At 46.2% G+C, this 19,677-nt stretch overlaps 2 protein-coding genes across 2 annotated transcripts in view; both read right to left on the bottom strand.

Annotated features, from left to right (window-relative positions):
• Window positions 1-1,469: 1,469 nt before the first annotated feature.
• ACTA1 (actin alpha 1, skeletal muscle) lies at window positions 1,470-3,919 on the bottom strand. Its single transcript, XM_082602069.1, has 7 exons — window positions 3,901-3,919; window positions 2,985-3,125; window positions 2,555-2,879; window positions 2,308-2,469; window positions 2,015-2,206; window positions 1,747-1,928; window positions 1,470-1,643 (listed from the first exon to the last, which is right to left on the bottom strand). The coding sequence occupies exons 2-7, from the start codon at window positions 3,111-3,113 to the stop codon at window positions 1,500-1,502; spliced, it is 1,134 nt and encodes a 377-aa protein (XP_082458195.1). The 5' UTR covers window positions 3,114-3,125; window positions 3,901-3,919; the 3' UTR covers window positions 1,470-1,499.
• Window positions 3,920-7,898: 3,979 nt separating this feature from the next.
• NUP133 (nucleoporin 133) overlaps window positions 7,899-19,677 on the bottom strand; it is a 55,218-nt gene continuing 43,439 nt past the window's right edge. Inside the window, exons 22-26 of the mRNA XM_082609426.1 lie at window positions 19,280-19,398; window positions 17,661-17,741; window positions 16,847-16,911; window positions 15,464-15,552; window positions 7,899-11,393 (exon numbers count right to left, since the gene is read on the bottom strand). Of these exons, the coding sequence (XP_082465552.1) occupies window positions 11,257-11,393; window positions 15,464-15,552; window positions 16,847-16,911; window positions 17,661-17,741; window positions 19,280-19,398 (491 nt within the window). The 3' untranslated portion in view covers window positions 7,899-11,256. The remainder of the gene's footprint in view (window positions 11,394-15,463; window positions 15,553-16,846; window positions 16,912-17,660; window positions 17,742-19,279; window positions 19,399-19,677) is intronic.

Genomic DNA, 19,677 nt, shown 5'->3' with positions numbered 1-19,677 from the left:
GCTCCGCAGCATGTGGGATCTTCCCAGACCGGGGCACGAACCCATGTTCCCTGCATCGGCAGGTGGACTCTCAACCACTGCGCCACCAGGGAAGCCCTGGCCCATTTTAAACCTTTATCCATCCTGGGTGGATGGATAAATGCATGGTTTTCAGCGGATTTGGTATCGTATACTTGTTTTATTAAAATCTTAAGTTCTACTGAATGGTGATTCTCTTCATATCTGGATTTGGCAGTATTCCTACCTTGGAGGCTTCAATGATTTCGGAAGCTTCTCAATAGGCCATAACAGGAGGGAATAAACATATGGCAAAGTGGCATATAACACAGCTATGTTGTTAATTCTACTTATAAACTTATTTCTGAATGAGTGTATTACCTTCTTTGAGTCAGAATCTATTTCATTTAGGGACCACTTTTCCCGAAAGTCTTGACTGGGAAACACTAGGCTACTTTAAAATATGTAGATGCAGTGTTCTCTCATAGAAATGCAAACTGTTACTATGTTTTGTGCCTTTCAGGCACTGCGGGAGTGCAGTGGGGTTGCTCCTTCTCTCTTGCTTACCTCCTCTTCTTCAGCACCATCGGGGCTCCCTTCCCTGCAGGCATTTCCTTGCTGGCCGGCCCCCAGGGCCCTTCCCCGCCTAGGATGCGCTGTCCTTCTTTTGGAGCGTTCACTTGGTCCTTCCTCGCCCTCCTCCCACCTCAGCGCCGCTCCTCCCCCGCCCCACCCTGGAAAGGGCGCTCCTTTATGCCACCATCACCTGGTACGAAGCAAAGGACTTCCCAATCGGGAAGAGAAGTGGTGATCTTCCCTTACAAATGAACACAAGCCCTTTCAGTTAGATCCCAGATTCCGGAGGGAACCCGGATTCTGTAAGGCCACGCCCGCCGCGGGCGGAGCGGAAGTGCGCGCTGCGGGGCGGCCCCTGGGCCCAGCACCACGGTCAGCGCCCTGCCTACGGCGTCCCTTGGCCACCCGTGCGCGGCCCCAGCGCCGCCGCCGACCCGAACGCAGTGCAGAGCCGGACACGCCCGAAGGTCAAGTGGGGCCCCGGCGCGCCTGCCAGTCTGGGGAACGGATCTGAGCCAGAGGGGAGAGCCGTGAGCAGGGGCAGACTTAACTTACGGTCTTGAAAGGCGTGCACTCGTTCCGAGTATTGTGCAAAGTGCTGGAGGAAGATGGGGTCCCTCTTCCTCCCCGACCCCGGCCGCTCCCCGCCCCCGCAAATAAACACGACAGACAACTTTACGCAGCATAACAGAACGGCTGAGTTTAATGCTTCAAGTTTTCCATTTCCTTCCACAGGTCTTCGTTTTACAAATAACAAAATGAGGTAAATAAGTTAATGTATGTACACGTTATAAACAGTGTCGGTTTGCGGCGGCAGCAGCGCAGGTGGTTGGAGGGCAGTTGCCGCGCGGTGGCTCGAGGTCAGCCGCCTGCGCCGCGAGCGGATTCGTCGTCCTGGGGAGAAGTCGCGGCTGTCGGTGAGGCGTCTAGAAGCATTTGCGGTGGACGATGGAGGGGCCGGCCTCGTCGTACTCCTGCTTGGTGATCCACATCTGCTGGAAGGTGGACAGCGAGGCCAGGATGGAGCCGCCGATCCACACGGAGTACTTGCGCTCGGGCGGGGCGATGATCTGCAAGACAGTGACAGTGACAGTCCGTCAGGGACGCGGTCGCGGCCCGGAGCCCCTCGCGGGCCGGGGAAGCGGGGCGTAGGGGTGGGGGGGCGCTGCCCACCTTGATCTTCATGGTGCTGGGGGCCAGCGCGGTGATCTCCTTCTGCATGCGGTCGGCGATGCCCGGGTACATGGTGGTGCCGCCCGACATGACGTTGTTGGCATACAGGTCCTTCCTGATGTCGATGTCGCACTTCATGATGCTGTTGTAGGTGGTCTCGTGAATGCCCGCCGACTCCATGCCTGGGGGCCACGGGGTGGAGCGTGAGCGGGCGGGCGGGGGACCCGGGGGGCGGGCGGGGGCCGAGGGGCGGGCGCTCGGGGCTCACCGATGAAAGAGGGCTGGAAGAGCGTCTCCGGGCAGCGGAAGCGCTCGTTGCCGATGGTGATGACCTGGCCGTCGGGCAGCTCGTAGCTCTTCTCCAGGGAGGAGGAGGAGGCGGCCGTGGCCATCTCGTTCTCGAAGTCCAGGGCCACGTAGCACAGCTTCTCCTTGATGTCGCGCACGATCTCGCGCTCGGCTGCGGGGGACGGGGCGGGAGAGGAGCCCTCAGCGCGGGGCCCGGGGGCCCGCGCGCCGCCCGCCTGCCCGCCCGCCCGGGGCGCCCGGGGCGCAGCGCACCTGTGGTCACGAAAGAGTAGCCGCGCTCGGTGAGGATCTTCATCAGGTAGTCGGTGAGGTCGCGGCCGGCCAGGTCCAGGCGCATGATGGCGTGCGGCAGCGCGTAGCCCTCATAGATGGGCACGTTGTGGGTGACGCCGTCGCCCGAGTCCAGCACGATGCCTGCACGGGGGCGGGGCCGGGGGTCAGCGGCGGCTCAGTGCCCGGCGCTCGGGAAGGGGGGTGGGGGTGGCTCCCCGGCACTCACCGGTGGTACGGCCGGAGGCGTAGAGGGACAACACGGCCTGGATGGCCACGTACATGGCCGGCACGTTGAAGGTCTCAAACATGATCTGGGTCATCTTCTCGCGGTTGGCCTTGGGGTTGAGGGGGGCCTCGGTGAGCAGGGTGGGGTGCTCCTCGGGGGCCACGCGGAGCTCATTGTAGAAGGTGTGGTGCCAGATCTTCTCCATGTCGTCCCAGTTGGTGATGATGCCGTGCTCAATGGGGTACTTGAGGGTCAGGATACCCCTCTTGCTCTGCGCCTCGTCGCCCACGTAGGAGTCTTTCTGCCCCATACCCACCATAACGCCCTGCGGAGCGGAGACACCACGCGCTCGTTACCGCGGCTCCGGGTGGCGCGGGGCTGGGCTGCGCGGGGACCCGGCCCGGCTCCCTCCGCGGACTGGCAGCCTGACCTGGTGGCGAGGGCGGCCCACGATGGACGGGAACACGGCCCTAGGGGCGTCGTCGCCGGCGAAGCCGGCTTTCACCAGGCCGGAGCCATTGTCGCACACGAGGGCGGTGGTCTCGTCTTCGTCACACATGGTGTCTGGTTTCTGCAAGGTCGGGAAGGCCGTGGAGACGCTCGGCGTGTCAGGCGGAAGGCCCCGCCATCCTGAGCGCCCTCCCTCCCCCGGGGCCTATGGACACACTCAGCCCCCAGCCCGGCGCCGTCCCGAAGGGGAAGCAATCAATGCCACCCGAGCCGAGCTTCGCTGCCGGGCCCTGCGCTGGGGGGAGACCACACCGAGCTTTTCTCCATCCGGGAACCCAGGGCACACTGTCCCCGAGGGTTCTCTTCCTTGGCTGCAGGCGCCGCCCTCTCCACACCTCCGGGGTCTCACCTAGGGGGTGAAGGTCCGCGAACCCTGCCCGTTGGGCGACTGTGAGGGTGAAAGGAGACGCCGTGGGAAGGACTTGGGCGCTCCACCCGGGGACGAATGGCCGATTCCGGACCCCCACGACACACCAGACTCACAACCGAGGCGCCCTCGGGCCTCGGGCCGGGGAGTAGTGGCCCTTGCTGTCCTTTGGCTCGGTTGGGACGGAACTGCCCTGGGGACGACTAGAGCAAAACCTTTCATCTACTTGGGCACAAACTAAGTGTCAGGGAGAGCAGCCCGCGGGGCTGGGCATAAATTTGGAGAAGTTTCCAAAGGACGAAGGTTTCCTGTCTCTTCTTTAAAGCGCACGTGGCTCTGGGGTCGGAGGCGCCGCACTGAGGACGCATGGCTGGGACTGATATAGTGAGTCGGCCGGGCCCTACCCGGAGTTCTCCGGACTCCTTTCGGTGGTGCCCCGTCCCCCTGTCCCCATCCCGACCCCGCCTACCTCGGCGGGTGGCTACACCTGCTGCTCTCCGGCTCGGGCGCTGCGGTGGCCGCTCATCTCCCAGCTCAGGTTTTATATAGCCCTCGGGCGCTCCCCCCGCGCCGCCCCGCAGGAATGTCGCTTCCCTTCTCGAGCCATATTTGGGTGTCGGGCACTAGAGCCCCCTCCCCCGGCCGGTTCGCGGCCTGGGTCCCCGCCCGGGTCCCCCGCGCTGACCAAAGAAGGAGCGGCCTGGCCCAAGCCCAGGTAACGCCGGGCCGGGCCGTATATGGAGCGTCTCCCCTCTGGTCGGTCCCTCCCGACCCCGCCCAGCTGCCCGGCGGAGGGCCTGGGGTGCGGCGAGGGTCACTTAGTGCGCGGCGTGCGCCAGCGCGCCTGCGCCCCGGGCTGCACCTGTCCGCCGCCGCCGCCGCCCTGCCCCGCCCCCGGCCGCTGGGCGCGCACTGGGCCTCGGGGAGGTGCGCCCCGCCTTTCACCCCTTCTTCGGGTTGTTTGTTCAGACCCCCGAACCTCAAGTGCGGCTCCAGGGAGGAGGGAGCCGTGTTCAAGTGGTGGGCCCGAGAGGACCGGGGGAGCAGTCACACCCGTGTCCCGGGCAGGGGAGGCAGGGGACCCCTCCCGCCGGCTCCCCAGCGAACCTGGTCTCTCTCCCCACCCCGAGCTCCCCGAATCCAGAGGGCTGACCCGTCGGCCCCCACCCCCACCGGAGAGGGTCACCAGCGGCGGGCGGGCGCGCAGCTGTCGTGGCGCAGACAGCTAGCGGCGGGAGGCAAGGGCGGAGCGCCGGGGAGGAGGCGCGGGGCTCCCGGGGACAGGCCCGGGCGGCGGCTGTGGCAGCGCCGGGCGCAAAGCCAGGGCCCCTGGACCTGCCCGCCTCGGGGACGCGCGGCGCGCTCGGGGGCTTGTGAAGGCAGTGAATTTCAGGGCGTGACTGGCGCGCTCCGGGGTGCGGCGGGCCGCGCGGAGCGCCCTACCCCCCGCATCCTTGGCGGAGCTCACTGAGGGCCCCGCTCCTGGGGCCCAAAGGCAAAGGTCACAGCCCACGACCTGGAGGTGGGAACGGTGCGGTGTTCTTACTAGATGAAGCCGCGCCCGTCCCTCCTCCCGGTAAAGAGGACAAGGACGTCGCGCTCTAGGATGGGCAAAACGTTTTCCTTCTGCAAAGGCTCAACAAACTCATCGTTATATTTAGAGGGTGATGCCCAGCCAAGGCCGGCCGCTTCCCAATCCACCTTGTAGAGTCACCGGTCCACCAGAGCCTGCTGAAGCGGTTCTATTTATACCGCTGATATATGGGGATATGCCTTTCTAATTTTCTAGAAGGATTTGGATCTATCTACTTATGGTAAGGTGGAGTGGGGGTCAGAGGAGGTTACCCAGTTGGCGCTTCTCACCCCCACCCCCCCACCCCCCGCTCCCGGATGAGAACAGTTCTAACCTTGCTGTGGAGGGCACAGGGAGAAACAATTTTCTGTGATGAACTCAGTGACATGCTTTAAGGGGTGCATCAGGGATGCGGTGTGAGCCAGGATGGAACCACTCATTTTTCTGATGCGTTGAAGTGTTCCCAAAATAGCCACCATTCACATTTGGTGGTGGCACTCAGCAGCCGGGACAGGTGTGGGTCCTCTTGAGGAGGGATATAGAAGTGTATGAAACCCTGCTCCGCAGCCCACATCATGGCAGCCCTTCCCCAAAATGGCCAAAGTCAATGACAAAATAAGGAGTTTGGTTGGTATGGGGCCTCGGTAGTGAGTATAATGCCACTGTGGCTTCATATCGTTTCTGAAATTAGAGAATGAATGAATAATGGACAGAGCTACATTTCATTTTAGATACCGTGTGTCCTGCTGTGGCAGTGTGAAGTGGCGACACTAGAAAAAAGACAACAAAACTGGCAAATGCACTCTATGTACAGTGTAAGGGGAATAGCTTAAATTTTGGTCTTGAAGGTAGGAAGGAGTATGCTGTCATTTACTGAATACCTAAGAATTTGGTTGACATCCTAAAGGGGAAGGAGGTTGTATTTGCCAGAACTGTTGCTCAGTGCAACTCCTCTCCTATAGCGAGCTTCTCTAAGCTCAGGGTCTATTAGATTCAGACACACATGAAAAGCTATGAATCAAGCACTCACAAGCTAGAGGAAATCTGCTGGTACAGCAAACCTTGGGGAGGTGGGCTTGGGAACGCCAGCTGGGACGCCTGCGCGGGTTGAAATAGTACCCGAGGGCTACCACAGGGCGGCCGCAGGCCCATCCTGGTCCTGCTGAGCTCTCATTGGTTCATAAATGGCCTTGAGGAGCAGGTGGAAGGCCGTCTCCATACATGTACACTCTGGGGATCACCCCAGCACCCCACGCCTGAGTAAGTGGGTCACTGCCTACACAGCCTTTTGAAAGACACCCTGAGGAAAGGTCAGCCATGCAGGGTATGCTCGACATAAAGCTCCTGCTTCTAAGTTTTCGGGGGCAGCCTTAGCTCGATCCTCTGACAGGCCCTTCTGCTAGGGCCCAGCCACTGTGCTCACACCCAATCCAGCCGCATCCCCTCAGCTCCTCACATATCTGTGGTCCCCAATCTCAAGCAGTCTAAGCCTTCTACTGTGTTTCCTATTTAGACACGAATCTGTAAAGTGCTTCACATGTTTTTGTGTTGTTCCATTAATCCTGTAACTGCCTGGAGGTACATGAGGCAGGTACTATTTGCACTAGCTTTAAAAAGAAGCAAACCAAGGCTCCATGAGCCAGACAGCACGTCCTGGGAAACACAGGGGCTTGAGAGACCCACCCTTCCCTAGGAGTGCTCGGGGCTGCTTTCTATGTCCCTTTAACCTCCTCCAACACTTGGTATGTTCTGGAACATAACAGATCCTCGAGGGATCTCTTCCAGTGAAGGGCCAAAGACATCTTAAATGAAGCCATGGCTCCATGTGCAGCCATCCTCTGTCATCTCAAAAAGAACAGGGAGGGGGGCTGCCTGGCAAGGCAGAGTCAGAAGTGTTCCAGCGAGCAGGAAGGTAAAGGAAAAAACCAACTCACCGCCCTCCCAAGCCACACATCCAAAAATGTCCAGCTGACCGTGGCAGGCAGGAAGAGAGGACTTCGATCTTCTACTGGTTTTCTCAGACTGGGACTCACTCTGCTTTGGCATCTCTAAGGGACTAATGATTCCATCCCAGGCTGCCTTTGGCCTCCTCCCCCTCTCCTACCCCTCCGCTCCCCTCGTCCCTACCCCAGCCCACCAGGCCAGCCATAATGAACTAGTTAAAAACGCGTGCACTTCGGTAAAGCACATCTGGGTGTACCCGCCCCTCTGATGGGCTATGTGGCCTGGGGCCGGTGTCTTCCAGAGACACTCAGCTGAGGATACCACCTACTCCTTAAGACTGATTTGAAGTTTGAAACTAGGTAAGTGCCTGGAACACAAGAAACAATAAATGGTACAGTACCTTTCTTCTAAGTGTTTGGAGGAGGTCAGAGGGGGGAGGTGAGCAAAGGACACTAAAAATCATTAGAACGGTTCACTGACCGCTTATCAACGTCATCACTAACTGAACAGGAAGAGTCGGTGTCATTTGAAATGTATCTGGAATGAACAAAGATTTTTGTACAAAGGTTTATTCCAGTATTACGGTAAGAAAAAAAACCAAAGACAAAACCCCAACCCAACCCAACCCCAAACCATTAACCCAACTGTTTTTAAGACTGTTAAGAAGAGAGAGAGACCTGTTAAATTATGATCCAGCCATATGGTAAAGTGTCAGGGAGTCATTAAAAAAAATTGTACCTTGAAGAATACTGAAGACATGCATTCTTTTTTTTTTTTTTTTTTTTTTTTGCGGTATGCGGGCCTCTCACTGCTGTGGCCTCTCCCGTTGCGGAGCACAGGCTCGGGACGCGCAGGCTCAGCGGCCATGGCTCACAGGCCCAGCCGCTCCGCCGCATGTGGGATCCTCCCGGACCGGGGCACGAACCTGTCTTCCCCGCATCGGCAGGCGGACTCTCAACCACTGCGCCACCAGGGAAGCCCGACATGCATTCTTGAAGGGGGAAAAGTTGGTTCTTAGGGGGTTAAAAAAAATCTTAGATGTTACAGTGATGCATGGCTCTAAAGGCTGTGGTACATAAAAAGATATACAATATATTTGTGGTATTAAACTTTCAGAGGGGGTGAAGGGAGCAGAGTGATTAAAGAAAATTGTCTTAAGAAGTCTCCTTAGGAGGAGTGATAATGAAAAGGAAGGTTGACAGATGAATGGATAAAGAAGATGTGGCACATATATACAATGGAATATTACTCAGCCATAAAAAGAAACAAAATTGAGTTATTTGTAGTGAGGTGGATGGACCTAGAGTCTGTCATACAGAGTGAAGTTAAGTCAAAGAGAAAAACAAATACCGTATGCTAACACATATATATGGAATCTAAGAAAAAAAAAAAGGTTATAAAGAACCTAGGGGCAGGACGGGAATAAAGATGCAGACCTACTAGAGAATGGACTTGAGGACACAGGGAGGGGGAAGGGTAAGCTGGGACGAAGTGAGAGAGTGGCGTGGACATATATATACGCTATCAAACGTAAAATAGATAGCTAGTGGGAAGCAGCTGCATAGCACAGGGAGATCAGCTCGGCGCTTTGTGACCACCTAGGGGGATGGGATAGGGAGGGTGGGAGGCAGATGCAAGAGGGAAGAGATATGGGGACATATGTATATGTATAACTGATTCACTTTGTTATAAAGCAGAAACTAACACACCGTTGTAAAGCAATTATACTCCAATAAAGATGTTAAAAAAAAAAGGTTGAGAAATACCAGATTAAAGATACAGAGAAATGCTCAAAATACCTCACATCAAAATAAGCAGGTTACAAAATGTAACACATGCACAGTCCAAATACTGATGCATGCACAATCTAGGATATATTTCAAAATGGTAACTGAAGTTATTTCTGGCTGGTGGGATTGCAGGGGCTTATTTTCCTCCACGCACTTCTTTTTTCTTAATAGGTTTCACATTTTCTACAGTACTTTTTAAATTTTAGAATTATACAAGATTATATCTAAAACATATACTTGGTATTTAATGAGTGAATTTTATGTAGGAATATAGAAAGCTGTTTTCTTTAGAAGCGTTCCTTGAATAAAGTCTCCAGGAACAGGTAGGTGGGCTACACTAATACTTTCGTAGTTATTAGCCTCAAAATGCACACGTGCGTGGGGAGCGAGGCTGTGGTCACCTTGGCGTGGCTCTCCTTCAGGCCCAGTCACCTCGAGAAGTGTGCTTCACACCGATTCCCAACAGCCCCCTACACCTGGAGGGTGAAGCTGTGAGAAAAACACGACTCAGACCTCAAAGTAAAAAAAGCAGCACAACCCGATTTCTAAAAAGTTTTCTTCAGAAATGAAATCCCTAAAACAGAGGGCATCAGTCGCCTTCCACCTCACCAAGAATTCCAGCACTGTCTCTTGCTGTGATTCTCAAATTCTGTCTTAATCCTCAACACATCCACAAGTTCCTAAGACACAGCCACACACAAAGCCTGTTGCTCACGATCAAACCCCCAACCTTCCTGTTTGATTTAATTGGGGCCACAAGCTGTGACTTTTCAAGCAGCGTTCAAAGACAGGAGTGAAGAAAACCTTTTCCAAGTCAGTACACCTTCTCTTTCCTAGTAAACATGCTCACCTTTACAGCACCTTTACACTTTGTCATTGTCAACTACTCAGTTTATATAAAAATCAGTCATTCTTTAATGAAGAAGACCTCGTTGTGCAATAAATTTTTTAAATTTAGAAGAAAAAATTACTCAATATCTTAGGCCTTAATTTCACTATTACTGTTAAAATAATATTTAAGAAACCCAACCGTTTTGGAGCTACGGCTACCATCTCTAACGGATAGAAGAGAGAGCCTTTTTCTCCCTCAAAATGAGACAACTATCCATCCTGCTGTGAGAACGGCAGCTTCACATCCTCGTGGTCCACAGGCCGGGGTCATCGTCAGACTGGCTTTCGCCACACGGGGATAACTGGCTTTGTGGCAGCGCATGAAGGTGGCAGGGTCCTGTGTCCCTGTCACAGTATCACCTGACAGGATCTCACAGGTGAGAACCGTAGGGCCCTGTAAAACCAAAGTCTTCTAACACAAGAATTCAACCACTTCTTATGCCGTCTGACAAGTTCCTCTACCTAACTTCCCCTAGTGCCCTTCAGGATATCCCTAACTGCGACCCACGCTGTCCCAACACTCGTGCTGCAGACAGAGGTGGGGCTGCCCATTTCCTTGCTTTAGTGGCTGCTGAGAGCAGCTCCTCCGTGAACCCATCCATCCACACATGCTCAGAGGTGGGGTCTGGAGCCTGCAGGGGAGAGCGCGCGAGAGCTGCACTTTGTGAAGCCGGGAACCGGACTCTCTTCACCATATTTAACTCCTGACCTTTTCAGCTGTTGGAGCAAGTTGTTTAGTGAGGATTCAACTGGACCAAAGCCTGAATATGCCAGCAACTCCGTCTTTATTTAAAGCCCGATAAAAACTGAGTGACAACACTGGTCAGGACAAACCTTTGAGAACAACTACTTTTCAGTTAAATCAGTTGCCACATTAAGAAAACCTATAAAGGTTTCTAGCATTACAGACACCTTAGAGTAGCTACACAGACTGTGGTAAAGATGGAATTCAGGGTAAATCATCCTGAAAATGCATAAACCTGACTGAATCCCCATACTGACAGGTTATAACCTATTATATGATAACCTATAGATAGATTAGAAAGCCACATAAATATGTTTTATTCACCAATACTTTTATTAATACTCTTATTTATGTAGAAAAGTATGACATTTTTCATGAATTAGGCCCACTTTGTCTTTTAGTTTCATAATAAGTTAGCAAGTTTTGACATTTATCCCACTAGATATTTTCCCCCAGACCTAACCAAAATAGATACCAAATATTCCAGACACTGTCCAGTACATAACATCCAGAGTCACAGAAATTTCAGAGACAACTTAGTGCAATCTTGCCATTTTTAGAGTTATAGAAGCTGAAGTCTAGAAGTGATCCATGCATACATGTAGCCAGAACCAGGACCCTGGATGGAGTGAGATAAAAAGGAAGGGTAGCAAGTACGAAGACCACAAACTTCAGATGGAAAAGAGGAAGAAAAAATTATCATGTAACCAAAAACTAAAACCACAGTCATACAACTATTTTGTAGTAGCTTCCAAATAAAGTATAAAAAATTCAGAAATACATGTTATAAAACTGTACAAACTTCTAGATGTTTAAGGTCTAAAATTTTTATAAGGACACACTCATAAAAATTTTCGGGAACAATGACCATTTTTAGCAAAATCACATTTGTCCCTGGACATAGTATTCATAATTAGCTTTCAAAACAAACTCAAAGTAAGGATTGGACTTCAAACTTCCCAACTGGTCTGATTGCAGCAGGTCCTTCACCTCTGGCAGGTACTCACTGAGCTGAATGCCTATAAACACAAACACAGAACGTTTTTTTTTTTTTAACATAACTCTCAAACGAATTGAGATGACTGATGATAAAAACACCTGTGCTTCTATTTAAAATATAACGTCACTCTGCTATTGGGAAATACTCTGTTCTAAATTCATTCCCATCTGCCAAGCATACTCGCAGGCCTGAGAATATGACATTCCTTACTTAGCAGGGGCTGCGTGACTGTTCTTCACCCTAGTGGTCAAAACAGCCACTCTATTTAGTCTTTAATACAATCTGAAATACTTTCATTTTCTCCACAGCTTAAGCCATTCCTTCAGTGTGGAAGTTTTAAACTAATTATCACTTGAAAATAAGTATTTCAAGCCCAAGGAAACAGCTTTCTAAGCAGCTATATAGTGAGAGGTAGAAGGTATCAGTGAAAGATTGCTTATAATCCAGCTGTAAATTTTGAAAGACAGGAATCTGAATTATCAAGGAAGACAAGTTATACCGTATCTTCTTAAAAGACTTTCAGACATTTATCTGTCCCCCAGATCAAAGATCCACTGTTTTGCTTGGATGAGTGGTCTTCCCACACTCTAGAAATTCTTCACTGCAGTGCTTATTTGAGAACCGTTTTTTAATGTTTTTTTCCTGGGGTGATTGGTCTGCTTAATTTTTTAAAAATTATTTTCTAGAGTCAACTTTGGTAATATGTATTTTCCTTGAAGTTTATCAACTTTATTTTGTATTTCAAGTTTATTTGTTTAAAAATTTTTTAAAAAAGAGAAGAAAAGTATTTCAAACAATATTCTCCTATTCAGGAAAATACTTTAGTAGAAACACTGCCGTGAAAGCTATCTACAGTGTCGCCAAACGTATTACAGTTTCTCTCTACGACTGGAGAGGGGGAAGAACCATGTCTTCGTCAGTCCTCTATTGAGCTGGAAAGCCAATGAGCATCTGTGTAGTCACAAAACAGTATGTACGATTTTTCTCATTTGACAAAGAGAACTGGAGGAAACATTTTAAATTAATAAGGCAATATTTTATAGTTTGTTACATTATCGTAAGGTTCTCAAAATCAGATACTGTTTATTTTTAATACCATCTAAGTGCCTAGCACCATTTTTGATACTTAATTATTATATAATAAAAAATCTCATAAGTGTTATGAGACTAAATCTGCAATATTTATATATCAGTTATTACAATTAACACACTTTCAATAGACTTTTTCTCTGTAAAATAGCATGACACTTGTGAAAATATCACATTAATTTCCTAAAGATTACTTCTTAAAAAAAACCATCTTATTTAACTTCTATTTTTATAATACATGCCTTCTGTTAGACATAATATTTGATGGTTTATTTTTCTTTAGAGCAGGAGTCAAAAAAACTCAAATGCCTGCAAAGCCCTGGCAGGTACCATGAGGAAGATGGCCTAGGGGTTTTGGTAAACTTAGGACCAGCGTCTCATTCAAAGTGGGCAGTGCTCATCAGCTCCAGCTGACAGCTGCCAGGTAAATATTTCAGTCTGGTGTAGGCAAATCTTTTGATTTTTAAGACAAGTCAGAAAACAAGACTTTTGTAAGAACTCTTCTCAACTATTAAATGCCAGCGACTAATTAGGAAAAATGTTATACTCCATGCAATGACATGCATTCTTTTCTGTACGTATAATGTACTTTAATAACATGTAAAAACTGAAAAGCTCCAGGTGGGTAATTTAAATATATCTGCAGGCTGAATTCATTCCACAGGCTGAAGTAATTGTTGGGCTGCCCAAGTCTATGAAATACAATGTGAAACTATCTATATCTACCTTCAGAATCTGCCCTTTAAAAACATTTACTCTTGGGCTTCCCTGGTGGCGCAGTGGTTGAGAGTCCGCCTGCCGATGCAGGGGACGCGGGTTCGTGCCCCGATCCCGGAAGATCCCACATGCCGCGGAGCGGCTGGGCCCGCGAGCCATGGCCGCGGAGCCTGTGTGTCCGGAGCCTGTGCTCCGCAACGGGAGAGGCCACAGCAATGAGAGGCCCGCGTATAGCAAAAAAAAAAAAAAAAAAAAAAAAACATTTACTCTTGTACATGGAAGCCATATTATTAAAAAGGTTCCAAAAATAAATGTCTTTGGCTTGGTTTTATAATATATATATATTATAAATGTATGTTATTATATATGTATTATATATTATATCATTACATATTATAATTTATATATAATAGTTTCCACTTGTTTTTGTCCTTTGGTCAAAATTTAATAATTCTTTTTGTAAAATTATAGGTTTCTATTTCTGTTTTCCATCTATGATTTATAATCTAAAAATAGCAAAAACTGAAAAGTGAACTTTAAATAGCACCAAATACTTAATTAGCCACAGTTCGGTTCAGTGGCACCTTTACAAGAGCTAACTTCATGGAAAGCATCAGGTTTGGGTCCGAATGAATCTCTTCAACAGCACAGAGAAATCAACCATATCCAGTTATTTCTTCAATTCCAAATCTAGAAAAGAGAAAGCCTAGTAGATATATTTTAACTCTGTCTGAATTTCAAGTATTTTTAAGCAAAAGATATTTTCTATTGCTATACCCCTTCATTATTTAATTTTTTATTTTTATTTTTTTGACAATGAAAAGGCAATTTTAATTGCCATTGTGTTATTTATTCATCTTTGAAAATAAAAGCATTCAGTAAATCTACTGTCAATGTGGTAGTCAAATATTCATTTTTCATAAGTAAACATCCAGGTCAATGCTGAGGTCGACAGCTCTATCCAGAGTGAACTTCTGGCATGTAAACACCAAGAGTTCACTGCTCTTTCACCTCAGCATATTGGTTGGTATGGTGAGCTCCACAGTGCTTCTGAGGCCCCTGTCATTTCGGTTAAACCAGTGATTCTCAAGCAGAGGACTGCAGAGTGGAATCTATTACAGAAGAACTGGGGCTATGAATCTGTAAAATAATTCCAGGCATTCAAAGAACAAATGTTTGTTGGGTGACTACTATGTACCAGGCACACCGGGCATGTCTTAGGTAGATTAAATAATGTGTCTTGCAGATATATGTACAGAAATTTCCGAATGTGTGTAAATGTCAGCATCATGAATAAAATCCACATCCACTTAGAAGGGCTGCTGAATTTACTGTGTTTTTTGGTCATTGTGTACTTTTCTCCAGCTGGTATTAAAGACAGTGTCTTTAAATCTGAAAAGATTGGTAAACACTAGGTTAGCCTATTTTGCACACTGCCTGGATTATCATCATATATTTTGATTTAATAATTCTACAACAAAAGAGCCACACTTGTCTTTATGTATAAAATGTGGAAAATTTCTCACCTCTAGTCTTTCTCCATATATTAAGCTCCAGTTATATGAAAGTAAAAGTTAAGTACCCTCTAATTCATCTTCTCCCTTCATAATAAACATTTAACCATAAACGCTTCTTTACTTACTTGCACCTCGATCAGCAAATGGAATTTTGCTCACTTGTCTTAGGTACAAAACATATACAAAACATACTCCCTTCCTGTCTCCTTTTATTTTGTTCTTTTTTTGACGTGGACCATTCTTAAAGTCTTTATTGAATTTGTAACAATATTGCTTCTGTTTTATGTTTTGGTTTCTTGGCCCTGAAGCATGTGGGATATTAGCTCCCCAACCAGGGGTCGAACCCGCACCCCCTGCATTGGAAGATGAAGTCTTAATCACTGGACCGCCAGGGAAGCCCCTCATTTTGTTCTTAAAACTAATTTTATAGTATTAATGTCCAAAATGGATTGATAAAACATTTTGTAGTTTGCTCTCAGGCGTGGTATGGCCAGTTCAGTACGGGATATACCAAAAAAAGTCATATTTTAGGTTTTCAATCTTCACAAGAGTTAAGTGGCCAAGCAGACGGCAACTCCACCATGACACAGCTCCCCAACGTGCAGGGGAGGAAAGAGCCCTCCCTTTATTTTAAACAAATTTCTCTAATTCTAAGTATGATACCGTTTAATTTTAACCCCCTGGCATTTGACACCTAGGCAAATTCCATTATAAGATTCTAAACCTGACGAGTGACACTAATTTCCAACATGAACAAACCACTTACCATCTTTTAAAAGTTTCTGTAAGATTTTCACAAATATACTGTCTTTAGATACTTCAATTGGATCATCTTTACCATCTGAACTGGACCAGCTAGAAAACAAAATCACTGTGAGGAGAAAATGAAACTGTGGCCATAATCTGAAACAAATAACTTGTTTGTTATGGTGGATTTGTTTTGATGTTTGTAGGGGGTGAAGAATCTTGAGTTTTGTGATACTGTTGAAAACTATTTAAATAAAGGAGCTTTAAATGTTGGATATACCCAGAGTCTCTCTATTAGATATGAGATGCTATACTCAGGTAGCTATTCACCCAATATAACCAGCATGTATTTGATGTCAAAACCAAGTAGTGAGGTATCTTTCCCAAGAAAATTCTGTATGTAACAACCTAGTAACAACCCTAAAGTATGACCCTTCAGAGCACAGGCGATAGTTTAAAAATGTTGTATTCTGTTTCTCATAAAAGTAAAATGGCAACCAGTGTCTGGTGTAACCTAAAAAGTTTTCTTTATCTAGTTGAGATTATCTACTACTGAAATACAAATCCACAGAACCACTGCTTTGTAGTAATCAATGGCTATACCCCTCATGATACCCTGAAGTGTTTAATCAGGAAGCCAAGACAACGTATTGCAGTCAAATGACACAATACATTTTTTATCACTGGGAAGGAGAATCCAACAGGTAGAGCTAGATGCTTCGGAGGATGACCTCCAAGACCAAATTTGACAACAATTTTAACTATCTGGGAGTGATTAGAGGAAGAAATGCTTTAGTAAAAATAGTTCCACTGCAATTTCTCAAAGCCACAGGAAAAAGGAAAACTGAGTAGAGAAGGCTTTTAGTACTCAAGTCATGCTCTCTTTAAAATTCTTTCCCTGGGAAAAATCCATCTCTACAGCTGATCATTCTGTCTCTCTTTGCCACTGAATCTTAATACCACAGTTCCAGTGGACAGAAATCCTCCTGTGCAGGGAGATTACAGTGAAAAAGACGTCGCAATAACTTAGAAGAGGGTACTGATTCTCAAACTGTACTAACTTCTTATTTAAAAAAAAAAAAATTTGTAGCCTCAAGTCTTTCTTGGCAGAACTGGCCCAACTTCTGTGAAAATAAGGAACATACACAATTCTGTGCAAACTGACAGTGTAAAATTTAAAATCAAAAGTAGAGAATTATCATACCAGTGGTCCCAAGTCCTTAAGCTATTCCTTAATTATTGAATTTAAAAAATTAGGATTGCTAATGAAACCATTAACATTTTTATAATGTACGTTACAATACAATTAGGTTACAAAACGATTTGATGTGTATGGTATCATAATCTTCCTAAAGAGTCCTTTTCCAAAACCATGTCTTATATTCACACTATGGGAACTTACTTATCTCTCTGAAGAGCTTTGCAAAGGATTTCCAGTTTTAGATCATTTATATTTATATCTTCCTCCTTCACAGCAAAACAAAAAAATCCTCATTAAGTCCTGATTTTAAAAAATACATGCTTAAATTTGAGTTATGTCAACTCCTAATTCTGCGTAAATATTATGCTTTAATTTATAATTTTAAAAAATTTCCCTTTCTTTGAGACGTTAATACTACTCAGAAGAGTAAAACTCTTAAGAACTTTGTGTGAATTTGTTTCCGATTATTCTGAGACAATCTGATTTTATCAAGAAGCTTGAGAGAGTCAAGATTTTAAACAGAGTACCATAAAAGCCAACATATTATTGTCTTTATAATCTACCAAATTACTTTCAATTGCAGGGCCGACTACTCACCCTATAGAATTATCATTATAATCTTTTTTTTCTAAGAAGGCTGAGAAACAGCTTCTCTTAGGGTGAATACTATGAAGAATAAATTGACAAGCAGCATATCAGTTTGAGAAACTAACAACGACTCAATAAATGAAAGAGAAAAAATACGTCAGGACCTTGAAAAGCAACATTTTTTATTTGTGCAGGGAAAAAGACACCTGGAAATGTGTGAGAATTATCAAGAGGTGAGACCTCTAGGCCGCTTTTCTAAAGAGCTGTATGTATTCCAAGAGTTACGGGTAGCTGAACCAGAAAGTCTTTTATTTTATTTTTTTGAGAGTCTTTTAAAATTAAGACATTTTCAAGATGTACTCAGTTCTACAGAAAACCATACACAAATTGTGATCCTTGCCTGAGATCATCAAGTGATTTTACTCACCTCATCAATATATTCAAGCAAGTCCAAAGCTTTCTTGAAATCATACTCATTAGCTCTTCTGTTTTCTTCACAGATATATAGCTATGGCAAGTTAAAATAAGGTAGAGAATTATTTTAACTCTTCATATAACCAAGACTGGAGAGATTTACAGAGAAGTCATCACGTCTATAGGTATCTTTATAGCAAAGAACAGCAAAACATTTGGAAATTATACTCCATCTACCTCACAGCAAACTGTCTTTTAAAACACACCTATGTTCATTCACAGTAACTAACTTGTATAACTTGGTATATATACTTTTAAAATGCCAGTAAATTTATATTCATAAGTTCGAGATAGTATACATTTCAGTACTCTTTCGAGCATACTCTGTAATAAACAGCTGCCCTTGCATTTTTAAAGCTGGCTATAATGCTTTTGAAATGTTGCCCTTTCAACAATTTTAAAAATTGAGACCTATGAGATAGCATGCAGTTGGTCTACAGTTTACTTAAGAGATAACAAAACACACCAATATGTTACCAATGGTTATCCCTGGTTGGTTAGATCACAGCTGACTATATGATCATAAATGTCCCATAATTTTATAGTCAGAAAAATGCTTGCCTTATTAACAATATCAATTTGAATTTTTCCTATCTTCTTTTTCCAAAAACTACTTATAACATAAATTTCATTTTAAAATACTGCACATAATCCTTTAACAGCAAAGACAATACTCAAACCATTTCAGAAGAAAAGCTATCTACTTGTTGTCATTGTCTTACAACACTTGAAAACAATAGTTTATTTCACTTTTCTGAACCTTTTTTCCCCACAATGTTAACATCCCTGAAACTGGAATGTAGTATTAAAATTGATTCAGTATCAAGGTAAAGTTGGACAACTTTTTCCTTCTTACCAATACATAAAATAATGGTGAGTCTTAGAGGCAACAGCCCCTTAGATTTTTAAATTAAATGTGCTCTATCAGGAGAGGCTGCTCTGAGCTCAATGATAGGAAATCTGTTACTAATAATGACTAAAATACTGAAGTTTTTGAATTGTCTGCTTTCTTAGTAACATAATTAGGGCAATTCAAGGTGATCCTTGACACTGCTTTTGCATGTGAAATGCTTTCTTGAAAGGAAAAGAGAGAAGCAGAATTAAGGCTATTAAGTGTGCACAGCAACAAAATTACCTTATCTGGGTTGCAGCCCCTAATCTAGCTATGTCCTCAGGAATGTGCTATGTTGCAGAGGAAAATGGTAACGATGGCACTTAGAGGCTATGCAAATTCAGTTCCTAAAACCATTTTTTTTGAAGAGCCTGAACTATGTCTCATGGTACATATCTGTCCTGTACTAGAAAAGCACAATGGAAGTAATTTCTTCTGGTCCCTGGATAAGCGTCTTGAGGAACAGGCAGAGAGCTATGGGGGCCAGAGGCTGACCCACTGCTTTCTGCTAACTGGCACCCTCCTCCTAAGCAGCTTCTGACACCTGACTCCAGGGGAAAGTGACCAGGAAAATAAGAAATGGAAAGATGACTACTCTGAGGAACTGTACTACGTGGTCCAGGAAACACTGAGGTTGCTTTGAGACTAAGAAATGGTGCAGGGATTTGAAAAGCACATACGCCAATGAGCTGTGGTGCAGTCAGCACCGGCATTGCACTGAGACGCAGCTGCTTCTCGCCCAGGAGCTGTTCAGGCAGGGTCTCCTGGTGCAGCAGAAAGCGCTCCTGCTCAGCCATTTCTAGGAGGCAACACAGGAGGAGGGGTGAACATTCACGTTTGCTCTGTCATAAACAAATCTGAATTTAAAAAGAAAAGGAACAGCTCTAAAGGTAATCCCATCACTAATTCAGTGATCCTAGAATGTTATTAATTCTGCTTATTCTTGATTCCTAATTATGTTACAAATATTCAGGGTTTGATCCAAGTCATATGGATTATCACAGCAACCAGAAATATTAGGAGGGGAGAGAAGAGCTAAGAAAACAAACCTACTGATTGAAGCAACTGTAGAGCAGAT

This window comes from Mesoplodon mirus (genome assembly GCF_964341445.2).
Source record: "Mesoplodon mirus genome assembly, chromosome: 2".
Lineage (NCBI taxonomy): Eukaryota > Metazoa > Chordata > Mammalia > Artiodactyla > Ziphiidae > Mesoplodon > Mesoplodon mirus.
The sequence above is the reverse complement of the archived record's forward strand: the minus strand, read 5'-3'. Positions and strand labels throughout refer to the sequence as shown.

Excerpts from the sequence above, each read along its gene's own strand:
- ACTA1 (XM_082602069.1), bottom strand. The coding sequence starts at position 3,113 with ATGTGTGACGAAGACGAGACCACCGCCCTCGTGTGCGACAATGGCTCC. Across the intron at positions 1,929-2,014 it reads CTTCCAGCCCTCTTTCATCG|GCATGGAGTCGGCGGGCATT; the intron begins GTGAGCCCCGAG and ends CGTGGCCCCCAG. Across the intron at positions 1,644-1,746 it reads CCAGCACCATGAAGATCAAG|ATCATCGCCCCGCCCGAGCG; the intron begins GTGGGCAGCGCC and ends ACTGTCTTGCAG.